At 39.2% G+C, this 18341-nt stretch overlaps 1 protein-coding gene across 1 annotated transcript in view; it reads right to left on the bottom strand.

The window, feature by feature from the left end:
• The window catches only part of Phlpp1 (PH domain and leucine rich repeat protein phosphatase 1), a 219522-nt gene that overhangs the window by 42923 nt on the left and 158258 nt on the right, over positions 1–18341 (bottom strand). The window contains exons 9-11 of the mRNA XM_057770046.1: positions 16679–16774; positions 12983–13138; positions 2129–2329 (exon numbers count right to left, since the gene is read on the bottom strand). Of these exons, the coding sequence (XP_057626029.1) occupies positions 2129–2329; positions 12983–13138; positions 16679–16774 (453 nt within the window). The remainder of the gene's footprint in view (positions 1–2128; positions 2330–12982; positions 13139–16678; positions 16775–18341) is intronic.

Here is an 18341-nt window from a genome sequence, read left to right as displayed (position 1 = left end):
AGACAGAACCCTATGGGAGGGAAATTATAGCAAGAATAAGTTTACCAAGTACATAAAAATCTTTTGTATACTTCAGATTGGTGACTGACACTTGGTATGGGTAAATGGAGGCACAGTCTCAGAGTCAATGATCAATTTTCACACAGAAATTACATAGATACCATCAAAAATCAGACAAGAGAAGCCCCTTTAGGCACATTGCTATCTTTGTATTCCACTGTAAAAATGCATAGAAGTGACAGTTTAACCATCAACAGCAAATGAGGGGGAATGGGAATGAAAACGGCATTACCAGAAACTAAAGCAATATCTAAAGTCAGCACATACATGGATCTCCTTTCCTTCTGCAAAAGCTTCAACGGACTGAAAAACAGCACTGGGCAGCAGAAGGAATGTTATTTTGTACAGCACATTTCATTTGTATTTTAATAAATAAAGCTTGCCTGAAGATCATAAAAAAAAATATAGGCACACTGGCCAGCCTTACAAGCAGCAATGACACACATCTTTAATCCCAGTAGCCACACTAGCTTGCCATAGAAACCAGGCAGTAGTGGTGCAAACCCTTACTCCCAGAACTGGAGAGGACTGTAAAGTGGGAGGAATCAGCTCTCAGTCTCACTCTCATTGGGACGAGGGTTTTGGTTTTTTTTTTAACGGTTTTGTATGTGTGTGTGTGGTAACAGGCATGTGGTAGTGAGTGGAAGCCTTGTTGGATGTCTTCCTCAAGCCCTCTGCACTGTAGCTTCTGACATAGTCACTGGTTAGTGGTCTACTATGAAGGAAACAAAGTCATGAGGACTTCTTACTTGAATATGGAGATCACCAACTGGCTAGGTTTGCCATTCAGTGAGCGGATTCTGAGACCTGTCTGTCTTCCAAAGTTGGGGTTACAGCACATGTTAGCATGCATGCTTCTCTGTGAGCACTGAGCATTGAAACTGGGGTCCTCATGCTTGTGTTGCAAGTACTTTACCCAGTGGGCCATTCCCTCAAACCAGGCATGAATAAAAAAATGGCTTCCTGGTTTACATGCCAACTTTTTCCTTCCATGAAAATGAACTAATAATTTAATTGTAGGTAGTATTTTTCACTATGTGTTCAAAAATGTCATAAAGGCTACAAATGCATTGTTATATCAAATATTATATAAAATTGAATAAGTACAGATCAAGATAGTCTCAAGTTACTACAACAGGAGAGTTTGCATTAAGTATTAAATATGGACCAACTTAAAACAATTTTAAAATTTTTACGGTTTATGTGTCTTGTGTGTGGAGAGAACAGAAGAGGGGGTTAGATATCCTAGAATTGGAGGTTCAGATGGCTGAGTCAGACTTAGGGCACTGAGAATGAAACTTGGGTCTTCTGAAAGAGAAGTAAGCAATCCTAACTACTGTGTGTCTCCCTCCCATCTCTGCCCCTCTCTCTCTCTCTCTCTCTCTCTCTCTCTCTCTCTCTCTCTCTCTCTCAATAAAGAAAAGCTTTCCTTTGTCACTCTAGAGAAATGTATTCTTAGAAGTACTGATTAAAATATCCAGCATAATAATATTACTTGGTAAGATTTGATTGTCAACTCTTTTTAAAGTAATTTATTAATTTTTATTTATTTTATGTGTAAGAACATTTGCCTGTATATATGTGTGTGTGTGTGTGTGTGTGTATGTGTGTGTGTACCACAAGTATGGTGCCTGTGAAGGTCAGAAGAAGGTGCTGGATCCTCTGGGACTAAAGTTATGGATGGTTGTGAGCCATTATGTGGGTGCTGGAAACCTGAACCCTCTGTGAGAGCAAGTTACCATCTCTCTAGTTCCCCACATTCCAACCCTTAAACACACTAGTATTTTTGCTTTTTGTTTAGCAAATAAAACTGACTAGCTAAAGAGAAGCAATGAAAAAACTGTCTATTAAGATCCTATCTTATTTGAAAACCTTAAGAACATTCTAGTTGTTTGGGTATTCATACTAGAAAAGCCAATTCAGTTGTTTTAACAAAATGCTTACTGATTCGGCTTACATACAAGATGACTATAAACGAGGAGACAATGAAAGGTAAAGGTAAAGCTTCCTAGGGATTCTCCCCTCCTGTGGATACAGACGTAAGAACTTCAGTGTACAACTCTGTTACCTTGCTGGGAAGCTCTGGAGCCGGTTATAGGCCATGTGCAGGATCTTCAGATGTGGGTGCCCTATTAACAAGGGCACACACTTATCGGTGAGGCTGTTGTTTGTCAAGTACAACTCTTGTAAGATACTGCTTGTCTCCTCAGATAGCGTGGCTGGAGGCAGAGTTTCCAGTTTGTTTGCAGATGCATTCAGGAATCTCAGGCTGCAGAGACAAAATGCAGCAAAGTCCATTGATCACCCAGAAAATCCAGAAGTTACACAATCAGGCAAAGGTGGAAGCTGGCTTTAGTAAAAGGAACAGAAAGTCCTGGCTTCCAGGAATTCAATTCAGTAGGCATATGGAGAGAATCCTTGCAGCAATGAGGTTCCAAATCATCCAAAAAGAAAGACAATGTGCCAAAGCTCTGTTCTCCTAAGTAGCCTTTCCAACTCAAAAGACATTAGACTATGTAGGTAGACAACTCGGCATGGAGCACTCAGGGCACAGGGTTACTGACGAAGTCTGTGGACAACTCTACCTGCCCACCGTGGGAATCTGCTATAAGGAAACACCCCATTCTCATGGTGCAAAAATCTTTGTTTGATATGCAGAGAAGTTTCAAGCCCTAAATAAGACATCCAAATCACACCTCTTCCTCCAGGCTCAGAGATCATCATGAAAGAGAGACAGAGAGACTGTAAGAGATGGGGGTAGTGGATGTCTATAAGGAAAAAATGCTTTCCAGACATAGTTGGGCAGGTGAACACATGAACTCACAGCCATTGTGACAGCACCTATCAGGCTTTTCCAAGCTCAAGCCAGGAAAAAAAAATCCCAGCATGAAGGGGACAGGTGGGTATAATGCTCTACCCCTAGCTGAGGAGTTAATGGCATTTGACAGCTATTCAGAGAGGGACACTCAGTTTTCTTTAATGGTATGATCTGTGATAGGCTAGCCATGTTCCAGGGCAGCCCCTTCCAAGAATATTTGGAAACACAAACTGGAACCCTTGGGTTAAGAGGCGGGAGACTATGAGGATGAGAACACAAAGTCGGATGGGTTGGAAGATGACAGTTGATCTGAAAAGAGGTGGAGAAGTGGGGATGATTAGAATCAAATTTTCAGATAATTAATAAAAATATTACTTAAAAATTCATATTGGTTTAAACATTCAACATGAGTTCTGGACTGATTTAACATATGTTGAGAAAGAAGAATTTTAAAAGGGAGAAAATGTAATATTAGGTACAGTTACTTTTTATCTTGGATTTTTTTAAAAAAAGAAGTCTTCTACTAGGAGCCCTCCCTAGTACTGTCACTCTAAGCTCTTCTATGCTAATTTAACACTCCAGTTCTGCATACATACCACAGAGAGAGGGGGGGGAGGGGGGAGAGGGAGAGAGAGAGAGAAACACTACACTACTTATCTGAGGAAAAGCAACTTCCTCAAAAAAGAATATTTTCCATTAAAGAAAAACATGCACTCTGTTGACATTTAAAGAAAATGGAGGGCATGGGGTAGAAGAGGGTTGACATGGGCCGTAGAGACCATAAACAATCACTGGAAATTATAGCTATGTGCCACGGAGTAGAAAATGAACTGGTCTTAACTAGGATGAAAACCAGTTTCATTACTAGAATTCTTTTATTTTTAGGTCCTATTACTATAACCTGTCTTAAATATATCAGTTAAGAACTTCCTCTGTGTAGAATAGAATAAATTAAAATGTAAGAAATGCATTTTTATTGCCCCTAAAATACTATGGAGTGGGGTCAACTGGGAAACCATCCGATAACTATTAAAATACAATTCTCTAGGAAATGTGCAGTTAAAGACACATAAAAGCCTGGAGAGGGAATGAATTTGTGAGTATTTGCAAAGTTTTAGGCCACAAAGAGAGGAAACGTTGTCTTTTAAACCCTGGCACATCAGTGCTCATCTAGAAAGCAGCAAGTGATGGTGAAAGCCCTTGGCATCTCAACAAGAGGAAGACAGTTATTTCCAAGGACTTCTCGTTGCCCTCAAATTGCCAGCTTTTATGGAACTCTACACTCTCTAAAGAAAATTAAGAGTGGCAAAAACCTTGTACCACACTCCTCCAAGAAATGAAGCTAAGTTAGCTGGAATTATGGGGTTAGCTCCAAAAAACGGTTCTGAACTACACAGAGCACAACCATACTATCTCCAAACATGTGAACTGACTTTTTATTTTTATCATGATCTCAGGAAAATTACACGCAATAGCCATTCTCTAAAAGAGTCTTTCTTCAATTTGAATATTTTAGCAGAAGCCAAACTGAATTGATTTAATGGTCTAGGTGCCATTCTTCCTCCACAAGGAACAACTACTTTCAATATGCAAAATCAAAATCCTCCAGTATGGAGAGTAGCTGATTTAATGACCAGCTGCACGGCTCTCCCCCATCTTCAACCTGATGGATGAGCTACGTCTTCAAGCCACAATGATATGGTGACTATTCTAAAGCTTCCAACTTAACCAATTTCTGTATATTCACATACAATATCACAAAAGCAAAGAAAGGTTATGTGCTAAGTGATGTTTCAGCCATGAAGTCTCCTCAGGACATAATCATCTAATTAAAAAGGAGGTAATACAATGCTATCAGTGTTTTCATTTATCAGGTGCTTAAGGAGGCAGAGCACACTCCTCTTTTCCATCTCCCTAGATGATCTCATTATCCCAGCTACCCCTCATATTTCACAGGAGACAGAACCAAAGCTGAGAAACTCAAACCTTTTGGCAGTGACAGAAATTTCATCAATCTCAACAGATCATTATCCCTGATGCAGTTCTCCACGATCCTGATGTTAAAATAGTAATCAAAACCCTTTCCAAAGAACATTCCCGTGAGCCCCTTTCTCTAAACTGCTGGGGTCTATCAGGACCCAAGAGCCTGTGTGCACATACTTCCAACTCAATTCTTATAATCACCTTAACACAACACCTCTCTTAGCAGAAAGGTTTCTGCCCAAGAGCACTTGGGAAGCCACGGTCACAGAAAGAAAGCCACTTCCTGCCTCCAGAGCTACTGCTTCATTCCTCTGCCTTGGCACACGCTCTTTGCTTGGTCCTATGCTGTCTTGTTTGATTTTCAGAAGCTCTCATATACCCTAAAATTCTACAGCCATCCTGTCTCTGTGGAGGAGCAGGGCTCGGTGCTATGACAGATTTACCTTGATCATGGTATCATAGCACAGCAATAGAAAATTAACTAAGACAAGAATGTTATTCCTTGTTCATCATCACTGGAATGAGGTTGTATAGAGTGCTACTATGTATGGGTTGCTCCACGGTTTCTCATCAGTAGAGTCCAGCTGTGTAAAATGGTACTCCATACAGGCTGCTCCATAGCTTATCATCACTAGGATAAATTGTGTAGAATGATATTCTGTGGAAACCCCAAAATGTGAGCCTAGTCCACCTTGTCTGAAAGTCAGAGTCTGTGCTTGCTCAAAGGTGACAAAAACTGTGTACACACCCTGACCTAGGGTGTGGTTACTTAGTGTTTTGGACATTAAGATGGCCCTGAGAGGTAGCCACTCCACTGTGACCAAAGGTCAGAGAATTCAAGCATACTTCTGCTTCTTCTTTTGAAATAAGATGTTTGACCTAGGGAGTGGCTGCCTTCTGGATACTTGGTCTAGGGTGGGTTCACTGTCTAAACAACAGAATGCTTTTCTCAAGAATTAATGATATGATGTCTCAAGTATTGAGGCAAGTAACTGTTCTGGTTATCCTTTATATCATGTTAAAGCAGTCTTTTCCTTCTTCCCAGTTTTGTATTGGGGTATAAAAGTGTATGGGAAATTAAACACGAGTGAACTCAGAACTCAAAATTCAGCATTCAGCATTCCCGGAGTTGCCATCCCGATACCATCCTATGTCTCTCTGATTCTTTCTTATGTCTCTTCCACCTAGCTAACTTTTCTAATCTTCACACCCCTACCCTGGAATGTACAAACCCGCTGTAGCAGAACTGCAGCAGAAGTCACCCCAAAAAGGTGGCTCACGACAGTACTCCTCCATGGTTTATCATTACAAGAACAAGGCTGTGCATTTCTGGCAGAGACCAGCAGCTATACCACTCTCCATGTACCGTATTAGATGGAACATGGCCAACGTCTTAACTACTGTCAACATTCACTCAGATTATTTGGTATTACCAATTATAGTCAATTAAACTTCCAATTTCTCCATTTTGTAGCCAATAAATTTGCGGGGAGATCATTTAAGAATGTTAATATCCCATTTATCAATATACTTCTTAAATTTTATTTATTTATTCATTTTTATGTGTACTGATATTTTCTGTCCTATGCACGTAGAATCAGAACATGCTTGCAGGGACTGCTTCTGCTGTCTTGCCATTTGAGTCCCAGGTATCAACTCAGGTCATCATGTTGTTGGCTCTTGCTTATTATCTTTGGCTTTTAACAATTTTTTTTTCAGTAATGTTAGCCAAATTCTGTGTGACTCCTTTTACTTATAGTTTGTGATTTGGAATTAAACTGTAAGGAGAATTCTTACTTATTTACTCAATTTTTTACTTTGTGCTAATTACAATTTACAGGAATTTATTTTTATTCTATTGGGAATAATTTGTTACTCTCATTTTGCATGTATTACTAAAACTGTCCCAGATACAACATGTTTTCAAACATACTTTTGTGATGCATAATTAATAAAAACTCAGAGAGAGAAATTAGGGTTCAACCCGAAGGTCAGAAAAGTAAAACAGTCGGCCACTGGCTCTTTCCTCTATCTCAGTCCGAAACGGTGATCCTGCCTCCAAGAATCTCAGAATGAGACTGAGAGTGAGAGCTGACTCCTCCAGTCTTGTAATTCTCTCCAGGGCTGGGATAGGCATGCACTGCCTGGCTTCTCTGGCAACTAGTGTGGCTGCTGGGATTAAAGGTGTGTGTTATCACTGCCTGATCTCTAAGGCTGACCAGTGTGGCTTTTACTCTCTGAACTTCAGGCAAGTTTTATTTATTAAAATAGAAATGAAATAACACTATACTTCTGAGTTCACCTGGTGTTTAGTCAGCTCTAGTGCTAGAATCAATCCTGGTTTGCTTCTATGAACTTCAGAATATTTTGATTTTTCTTTGTATAACTTTTAAATATTTCTTAAGTTTATTCTAAGCATCCTATATTTTTATGCTATTTTAAATGGGGGTTTGCAATCAAAATACAGTCTCCCACTGGCTACTGTTTGTACATGAGAAGCCTCTTAATATGAATGTCATATCCTGCTACCATATCTGACTGACATATTTGATACTGAGTTATTTATTACCAACTCTAGAGTTTTTAGATATGCTACTGTGTGTGTGTGTGTGCGCGTGCGTGCGCACGTGTGCACACCTGCCAGCTTGTGCATGCATGCACACATGAAAGCACGAGGCTAATGCTAAACTGGGTGTCTTCCTCAATCCCTCTCCACCTGAGCTTTTGTGGCAGGTCTCTCACTGAACCAAGAGCTCACAAATCCAGTTAAATTGGCTGCCTGCCCCTAGCAGTTGGGCTACAGGCACGAGCCACCCCTCCTGGCTTTCTACCTGTGGGGCTGGCAATCAGCACATCCTCATGCTTGTGGAGCAAGCACTTGACCAATTAAGCCGTTTCCCCAGGCTGGCCCTTCAGATTTTTATATGACAACTTACTAATTTATTAGTTTTTTTACTCTAAAATCTTCACTTTATTGCCATAAAATATTCTTTGGATTACAATTCTAAAAGTTAGTTCTGTCAGTGGTTTGCATTGTTGCTCTTGAAGGACTTAAACATAAACCATTCCTTTCTTTTTGTTCTTTATTTCATTCCCACTAACTTACCATTAACTTCTAAGTTCTTCTTTATTGCATTTTTAATTTTCTCATCTAAGTTTCTGTTTGTTGCTACATTATTACTTTGCATTAATATTTTGGGGGGTCTGATGACTATCCAAATATGTGCCCTTTAAAATTCCTTTACCTTTTTTTAATACAGTCCTGAAAAGTTTTATTTTTCTGAATCTAAATTTGACTATTAGATCTCAGAGTTGATCACTGAGATTATTCCAGGTATCTAATAGTAGATCTTCACAAATATACTTTAAGATATTTTTGTGTGTTATAAAAAGTGTATTGAACTTCAATATTTGTAAGTTCATTCTATCCCACTACTTTCTCTGTTCTTCAAGAGCTCAATATATAAACTCTGCTCCTTTGGGGCCAGTTTTCCACTTCCCCTATTTATCTCTAACCCTTTTATTTCTTCATTTCACTTTCACTTGTTTGGCTTTCTTTAATGTCTCTTTCTGAACGTTTATTTGAAAGTATTACCCTTTAACCACCTAGTAATATGCTGCTCATTTATAAAATGATTGTTGTTTTTTTCCATTTTATGAGTTCAATGACATTTTCCATTTTTGTTCTTTAATTTTTTTTCTTTTTTATATCCTCAAACACTCATGAGTATATTTAATTCTGCTTGGAATGTTGCCTTAAATTTGTATCTAAACAATAACTTAGGGGAGGATGTGTGTTCTTTTTGTTTTTTTCTTAGGCACTGTTTATGGATATGTTCACCATTTCCCTGTTGATTTTCTGAGATAAGATTAGAGGATCTGTAATTGAAGCACGGCTTCCCAACTACCCTAGGAACTCTCTGAGGGCAGCATTCATCTTCAACCCTTAGTTACAGGTGAGTGGTACATGGGTAGACTCAAAATCTAACTACCAGAGTCCTGGCTAGTGTGAAATCAGTTGTGCATACCTCCCATCCCAACACATTCTTGTGATTTCTTAAGAACAGATGAGCCCCATAAGCACCAGTACAAGAGCAAATGATTCGACGGCACTGGAGAGTGGGTAGCAAAGGTCACTGATTTCAGGACAGCACTCTTGAGGATCCTTCCTGGATCCTCTTATGACATTTAGAACATTTGGTTAAAGCCTTCTGGATCATTCCTATTAGACCCATAAGGAATTAGTCACCAGAATATGATCCCTGGCAATATGATCACATAGCTGGCCATCCTCTGATGTTCACCCTTTCCTTCTGTAGGATCCAGGGAAACCTTAGTTAGAACTTTTCTGTGTAGTGTTCTAATTCCCACTGGCTGATTCTCTGCTTTTGACAAACTGACAGCCAATGTTGGTGCTAATAACCCCAGAAGAGCCGCCACATTCAAGTGCCAGAGAAACACAAAGATGAGGGTGTTCCTGAGAGCAGGAACACCCATGGTCACCTTGAGCTTTCATTGTCTTGTGGACCTTGCAGACTAGAATCCCAAGGCTGACCTCATTAAACATGCTGATTCTGGCTCTCCTTCTAACATCTCAGTCAGTGGAACTGCTACGAAAGTCAGGAATCTGCGAGTTCTCTAGATGATTCTCAAAGTATGCTTTTAGAAACATTTTTAATATACCACATCAGAGCTTCAAAGATAGCTCACTTAAATAAAAAAGTGTGGGCAACTCAGCTCTCCAAAATGCCAGAAATAACTGCCTTTGCCAAAGAGCACCAGTTGTCATGGTCAATTGATCACCTTCTTTTGATTTTCTGTTCTTTTAGTTCCTTTGATATTTACACAAATTCTGTCTGAGTCACTCAAGCTTATGGTTTATGGTGTGACTAATACGCTGGGGATAGTTAATGAGTACAAATGAGAAATACCACAAACCTCATTAGCACATGCACGACCCCACCCCCATCTCCTGCCTCTGAGTATCCTCGGTCTGCTCCAAACAGGTATAGAAACAGTGAGTCCCACCACTACTGGGGGTTTATCCAACTGTCTTTTAAAGCATTCGTTCCAGCTTTGCTAGTCAGACTGATTCCATCGGGAGAGGTTATCTGGCCATCAAATGTGCGTGATGAGCTTAGATGGACAGGGGGTCAGTGACTGCCAAGATTCTAAGAAAAAACAGAAGGATGGCAGTACCTCTGGCTGTGACTCATTCACTGGTGACCCATGGGGAATTACCTAGCCTTCCTCTGACCATCTGGTGGTCACAGCAAAGAATCTGAAACTCCTTTAGTGTTTCCATCATGAGAATTCTCATCACAGAGCAAAAAGATGTTCAGCAATATGAGGAGTAGATTATTTACCAGGTTACCCAGCAGACCCAAATCCTGCCCTCTCTCAGGATGCAGTATCACAGTCAATATCTTAACAATATGTGGCCCTCAAATTTCATATCCATCTACAACTTTGAGTTATGAGCGTTCTTAAAATACATATTATTTTTAACTATCATAAGTCTACATGCATTTACATTTATAGTGTGACATTTCAATTCAAGTATAGAGTATAAACTGTCATTTTTTAAAAACTCAAAACTCAAAGGTGAATACAAAAAGTAAATTCATAAAATGGTGATCAAGTCATAAGAATACAAATAAGCTGGCCACAAACTTCCAGAGCAAAACGAAGACTTCACTAAAAGTCACCTGATTGAAACTAGATTCCCTCTTCTTACTTGTTTACCAAATGACTCCCTGCTAACAGGGAGAGCAGACAAACATGTGCTATTTCTCAGTTATATGATCCAACCCAGAACTGTAAACAATAATTTACTATCACAAAGAATATTTGTAAAGTTATTGTTAAGATTTGAATTATGGAGTAAACGGGGCCACCTGCTAGACCCAAATAGTAAATTCATCTTGTCATACAGCAACCAAGTGTTCTTCCTCATACCAATGAGCCAGGCTGTCCCTATTTCTATCTTTTCTGTTCTCTTAAATCTAACTTCTATTATGTTCACTGAGCAGAGTTTTTCAAACTATGTATTAGGGTTTAAGAAACTTGGTAGAAACAGCTACATCCAACAATTTTCAATGCCTACAGCATCCAGCACAGTGCCTGAACCATCAACTAAGACAGATCACAACTGAATGTGCAAGACACTGGTGACAGGCTGCTTCGTGAAAAGCCCCAAAACTCTAGTGTTGTCTCTGATGGTCACCACTTCTGACAGCTGCTTGCAGATCTGCCCTGCGGACCAGAACTCAAAAGGCCTCCCTTTCTCGCCTCTTCTCCATTTCCCTCCTCCTGGCAGGAATTTTCTCTCAACCTCCAACTAAATATCCACTGAATTTCAAAAAGAAAACAAAATTTCTCTTAACATTTAAATTAATCCCTGTCTTGGGGTTTTTATTGCCGTGAAGAGACACCACGACCACAGCAACTTTTATAAAGAAACACATTTAATGGGGTGGCTCACAGTTTCAGAGATTTAGTCCATTATCACCTTGGCAGGACATGGCAGCATGCAGGCAGACATGGTGCTGGAGAAGGAGCTGAGAGTTCTACATATTGATCAGCAGGCAACTGGAAGTGAAGTGAGACACCAGACTGCAGAGGCCCCAAAATCTGAGCCTGTTTCCACATTGACCAAAGGTCAGAGAGTTGGAACTTACCTCTATTCCTTCAAGGTTATTGTGTTTCTACCTCAAACAAAGGCCCCACCTAGATTTAGAGCAGTGATTTCTGCTCTCTCAAGGTTATTGTCAACAGGTGTATTTCAGACTTGTATGTATTTCAGGAATAGAGAAGCAGATAACTTTTCTATCTTAAAGAAAAGTCTAAGGATCTAACTAAGTTCCAGTTCACTTAAGGAGATAACTTTGGATTACACCCATGGATTGGTTTGCCTATAGAATGTTGTTTTGGTCTAGGGTATGAACATGACTGGCTTTGTTTAGTAACAGAATGTTTAACTATGGATGTAGCTTGCGACTTTCAACTGGTCTGTTCATTTCCTTGTATCATGTTAACGCAGTTTTTGTCTTACTCCTACCTTTTGGGGTCAGGGGTTTTTAAGCAATTGGAAATTAAACACGGGCAATTTCACTTCAGAGAACTCCCTCTCGATATTATTCTATATGTTTCTATTTTATTATTATTAAATGTGTCTTCGTATTCTTTACTATATTTCTAAATCCCAACACTGATACCCTGGCAAGAGATATTTTTGTTGAGGCTGGTCCCTGACACTGTACATGGCTTGAGCATATATAAGACCTTAGCACTCACCTCCACAGTGACATATTTCTTCCAAAAAGGCCATACCTACATCAACAAAGCCACATCTCCTAATATTGCTTATGGGGCCCAATTACATTCAAACTTCCACAATCGCTCATCAAACCAACTTTTCAAATGCTTAGATACCAGTTATTTAGGAAAACTGTACAAATATGAGGGTAAGTAGCTCAGTGGTAGAATGTTTGTCTACAGCCCAACATATATCAAGCTCTGGGTTTGACTTCTAATATCTAAAAACATCTAAAATTAAACTTTTGATGATTGGGAACAACCACCCACTGTGGGTAGCACCCTTCCCTGGTCAGATTCCTGGACTGTATAAGAGTAAAGGAAATGAGCTGAACACTAACATGAACACAATTAATTCGCTGTTCTCAGAACTTGACTGTGCATGTGACGAAACAGCTGTCAGAAGCTCCTGCTCAACTTCCCTACAGTAAAGGGATTATAACCTGGAACTGTGAGCAAATAAACCCTTTCTCTCCTAAATTGTTTTTGTCAGGGCGTTTTACCACAGCAACAGGAAATGAAGAGAATCAGATAAGTAAGGGAAGCCTTACTGGCCTGCACAAGTCCTGTTCAAGGAGTAGTATAAGAGTTCACACCTCATCCCCATGACACATGTTTGTTTAGCACAGTGCAAAATACCTTTCTCTACAAAGAGCAGTGAAATTAGTAATGATCTGAAGGATTCTACACGAAATGGTAGAAAGGTTGCTAGCTAAACCAATTATTCATACACCTAGGAGAGACAATAAATAGGTAACAAGACCCTCAGCGACAGGTAAATAATGAAGACGTCCAAATCGTTACCTGTCAGCCTTCATGAGGAGGTTAGGTGGGAGCTCAATGAGCTGGTTATGCTGCACATCCAAGACTTCCACAGATGTTCTCTCTAGCCTTTCAGGAAGCCTTGTCAACTGGTTGTGTCCTGCCAGTAATTTCCGGAGACTACTATTACAAAATAAGCTGTAAGAAAGGGAACAAAAACAGAAGGCAACTATTTATATTGGGCTAATTTGGGATGAGGATTTAAAAACGTAAGATTTAAATAATCATTATTCCACAAATTATATATTATTTCAGTACAGGCTAACAGGTGCATTTTGATGTATTAGATTTATTTATTTTAGTCAATGTATACGAGTGTTTTCCCTGTACATATGTATGCATACCACATGGGTACCTGGTGTCTGCAGAGGTGGGAAAGGACATTCACTTCCCTGGAACTGGAGTTACAGATGATTGTGAGCCACCATGTGGGTGCTGGGAATTGAACTCAGTCTTATGCAAGGGCTGCAGTGCTCTAGAATGCTGAGTAAGATCCCTAGCTTTAGCAGGTTTATTTTAATATAAACTTGGAGCTATTTGTGTTTCAGTGCTTTCTATATTTGTGTCATGGAAGGAGTTACTGAAGAGCTTGGTCTCATCTTGATCCACAGGGTGAGCTTTACAAGGCTGTGTGCTTCTTCAGACCCACAGGCTAATGTCCTGTCCCGAGTCTGAACAAACACAGCTGAGCCGTCTGCACAGAGATTATTAGGACCCAGCAAAGTCTTCAATGGCATCAATCTTTCATAAATACACCTAAGAAAATTTTACTTCATACATCGTACATAAATACATTTTACTTCATAGTTTTCCCCCTTTCTCTCAGTAATGCCATATATTTTAGGGATCCACAGTTTAACCCTATACCAAAGTAGACATTCTCTCCTAAAAGAATAGAATAGGTAGGTTTAATTAACTGCAGTATTAATATTAAATGATAACTAGATTCTGTTTAATCCTTCTGGATACTATCTAAGCACTAAAATATTGCTTTTCTTTTCATGTATTTTCATTATAAATAACTTGTTTCGTTGAACTCATCATATACCCTCCTTATAGAAACAAAGTTTCAATATCAAATCAATTCTAATAAATCACTTTTGTTTGAATATTAGACATCAACTGGATTTCTGCAAAATCTACAGTTCAACACTGAGGGAGAAAGTAAGAGATACTGTTTTTGTTTCACATTTAAAAAAATGCAGATAAACACTAATTGTATGACAATATGACACTTGGCATTTACTTTGAATAAACATTTATTTAGATCCACAAAAGCCTGTACTAGTACAGAACCAATAAAATACTGGCTTTGAAAAAGCGGTAAAACCTCCAGCTGTCTTGTATTTATTAGTGTGCGGAAGTGCACTGGAGTGTAAGCACATTCAGTCCCTGATGTGCACTCACGGTCTGAGGAGGGAAAGACAAGACAGAAGAACAGTAAGACAGACAGACAAAATCTCCAACAATTTACCTACAGACATATGGCCATTTTCTTTTTCATGTTCCTCTGCTAAAAGCACTGGGCACGGTCTGTCTGTCTGTCTCTCTGTCTCTCTCTCTCTCTCTAGTGAGGACTGCTGCATGAGGGTTACGTTAATTAAATGCTCAATTAACTAATACTCTGGGGGCAGAGAGCATTTTTTAAATGAAGCAGATTTATGGATATTATGATGGCTGAAGACCAAAGAGAAATTAATCTCTTCAGGGACTGAAATATAACTTCGATTTATTTTATGAGAGCAATATTCTAACATGATATGAACTACATATACAATAGGAAACTCTGGGTGCCACATTAAAAAGTAAAATAAAACAATTCTTATTACTAGATTTACTATGTCTAAAATTGTTTTAGTATTGTTATTATAAATATTTTGCACTAACTATATTTACAGACCTCCTCTAGAACTAGTTACATCTCAGGTGCTCATTGTGTGTGTGACTCAAGTCAGCACTGTTTATCGTCCTCAATCATTCTCTCTCTCTCTCTCTCTCTCTCTCTCTCTCTCTCTCTCTCTCTCTCTCTCTCTTTCTGTCTCTGTGTCTCTCTCTTTTGAGGCAGAGCCTCCCACTGAACCCATGGCTCACCAACGGGCTAGACAAGTTGGCCACTGCACTCCAGGGACCCACTTGTGTCTGCTTTCAGTGCTAGGGTTACAGATATATGTGACCAGGCTTGGCTTTTCTTAGGCAGAAACTAAGAATCCAAACTCAGGTCCTTACATGTGTGTGACAGACACTTTATTGATTGACCCATCTCCCCAGCCCCTAGTCATACTTTGAAAAGTCAACTGAAAGAAGTCTGATGTGAAGATCAAAAGAAAAGTTAAGCTAAATGTTACTTTTCTCTTATTTGTATTGGTAGCTTTGGTTATACACGGATAGAAACTACTTTCCTCTGTCCTATGACTGGCTAAAAATGTTGAAATAACTGAACTTAAATTCTGGAAACAACTGGCCATCAATTAAGTTTAAATTATTACTTAAATTAAAATTAATAATCAGTGTCTTGTTCAGAAGAGCCACACTTCAAATGCCAGGTGTCACATGCAGACCTTAGGAGCACTGAGGTACACACCATGTTCATCAAAGAAAGTTCCTATGATGAGCTAGGAAAGACTTCTGTGGTTTATTGACTACCTGGCTAGTCACAATTACTTAACTAGAAAAGATTTATCTGTATCTATGGATACTTGAAACCATCACATGGTTACTTTAAAAATTTTGTTATTAGCCGGGCGGTGGTGGTGCACGCCTTTAATCCCAGCACTTGGGAGGCAGAGACAGGCGGATCTCTGTGAGTTCGAGGCCAGCCTGGTCTACAAGAGCTAGTTCCAGGACAGGCTCCAAAGCCACAGAGAAACCCTGTCTCGAAAAATCAAAAAAAAAAAAAATTTGTTATTAAAGAACAAATTATGAAGGGGAGACAAGTTAGTGGGCAGAGCTCTTGCTGTGTGTGAGGCCTGACAAACTGCATTTAGATCCTCAGGACCCGTGAAAGCAGGAAGCAGTGGCACTCCTGTATGGAATCCTTGTGCATCTATGAGTGCAACAAAGATCTCCAGAAATGTGAGGCCAGCTAGCCTGATGTACGCATCCGTGCATACGACAGGTCCTGTCTTCCCCAAGGCGGTCCTCTACCTCCACGTGTGCACTATGCACACACCCCACACTGTAAAAACCACAATTATGAAAAAGGTAGGAATTAAAGGAGAAGTTTGTAGATTTCTTATTTCAAATTTGAAATCAAAACTACAACCTAGCTTACGGTTTCAAGGTTTAGTGATCTAACCATATCCATCTGCCTCGTACCCCACCACCACCAAAACTGTAACCCAGGGCAAACAAAAGTTATCCAGGATAAGGTAGACACATTATCAATAAAGTCGAGTGAGGTCCCTAGGTAAACCATTTCTATTGGCTTCTCAGTCTCTGAGCATTCCCTTTAGTTTATTTGTAATTTTCCAGTAACCACCACCACCTGGTATGGATATGAATGTCAGCATGAAAGTTAAAGCTCACTCTACTCTCCACCCCACGATCCCACGATACAGGAACAAAAACAATGCATGCATTTGAAAACAGACAGTCTTGGAGTTCATAACAACAAGCTAACAAGATAAACACTAAGTCAGCATATTAATACTAATTATCTTTTTGATCTTAAATACTTACCGAGCAGGAAGTTCACATATTTGATTATGGCCAATATCCAAAACTTCTAACTTTCTGCTTTCACATACCCACTCAGGCACAATTTCTAGGCAGTTTCTGAAGATAAGAACATAAAAATTAATACTTTAAAAATTAAATCTGGCCTCAAATATGTAATTTAATTTTTAAAATTTATATACGCTTGTGTGTATGTGTACATTCTTGCAGGTGCCCAAGGAGGCCAAAAGAAAGCATAGGATCCCTTGGAGCTGGAGCTACAGGTAGTTGTGAGCCACCGATATGGGTGCTGGAACTGAACTCCAGTTCTTGGCAAGAGCAGGACACACTGTTTATGCTGCTGGGCCATCTCTCCAGCCCCTCAAATGTACTTTAAGCTCCAAAGAACTACATAGAAACAAAACTTTAAAAAAAAAAATGCCAAATTGCAATGAGCACGATCAAAAGGATATATGAAAATCACCGTATTTTAAAATCAAGATGAATCATTATAATAGAGAAGAAATAAACTAACACAGATACGCCATTGGCATCATCTCTAACATTTTAAAGATCACTACCTCTAGATATTAACACCCCTTCAGAGACCACTGCGAATTTAGAAAGAGGGAAAAGTGATCCAGGTAAGTCAATTATCAATTAACCAAGTATTACTTTCAAGTTCACATTTTTACCATTGGTATTAAAATAATTTCCAATTCTTCCTGGCATCATAAAAATACAGCTACTGGGAAGAACGGGAAATGAAATGGTGCCCTGCAGTGAAGACTTAGAATTATTTGAAAATGTTTACTTGGGCATTTAACAATAATTACAGTTACCAGAAACAAGTGAACTGAACCAATTATGACATTATTAAATGATCTCATCATTAGAAAAATATACTATATTTGAATTTCTTTCTTTTACCTTTAAACAAAAATATGTAAAGTAATGGGACACACATAAAAGCATATAGCTATTTCTCACCTCTCCCCTCCCACTCACAAGTGAGGGAATCAAAGGCCACACACGTTTGTCAAGATGAATGCATTATGAACAGGTGCACAAGGCTGAGCAAATATGATGCTTGGGACATTTTAATAACATGGTGGGCTGATCCATGAAGTAAAAAAGAATTACGAAAGTTTTGATTAAATATGGAAACAGAAGACATTGTTTTCTTACTATTTATATGGGCATACACTGTTATACTCAAAAACTTATTTTATAATAGTTAACTCTTGAACAGATGAACAACACAGAAAAATAGAAAGAAAAATAGAAGAAGTCCTTCAGCAATCACAGCACAGGGAAATTAAAACTATAAATGGTAGTGTAGAAGTCTGTACTGAAGAACTCTTAAAGTCCATGAAAAACCTTGCTCAACACCTGGGAGGTAGGGCACATGAGGTGAACATGCACACACAAGGTGGGCAGGCACACAAAAGGTGAACATATGCACATCAGACGGGTATACAAACACATGAGGCGGGCATGTGCCACAGTCACAGAGGAAGATAAGCAATATTTAAGTTACAAATCCAGGGTCATGGCCTAGGGATTCCTAAGAGGACTATGTGCCAAATACATTCTATGAGTAATAGGAAAACAGGTTCTATAGCGAACTCTCTGAAGTAAATCTGTATACAGTATGTGTGTGTGTGTGTATATATATATACACACA

The sequence above is a fragment of the Chionomys nivalis genome, chromosome 5 (genome assembly GCF_950005125.1).
Source record: "Chionomys nivalis chromosome 5, mChiNiv1.1, whole genome shotgun sequence".
NCBI lineage: Eukaryota > Metazoa > Chordata > Mammalia > Rodentia > Cricetidae > Chionomys > Chionomys nivalis.
Note: the sequence above shows the minus strand (reverse complement) of the source record. Positions and strands in the feature narration are given on the sequence as shown.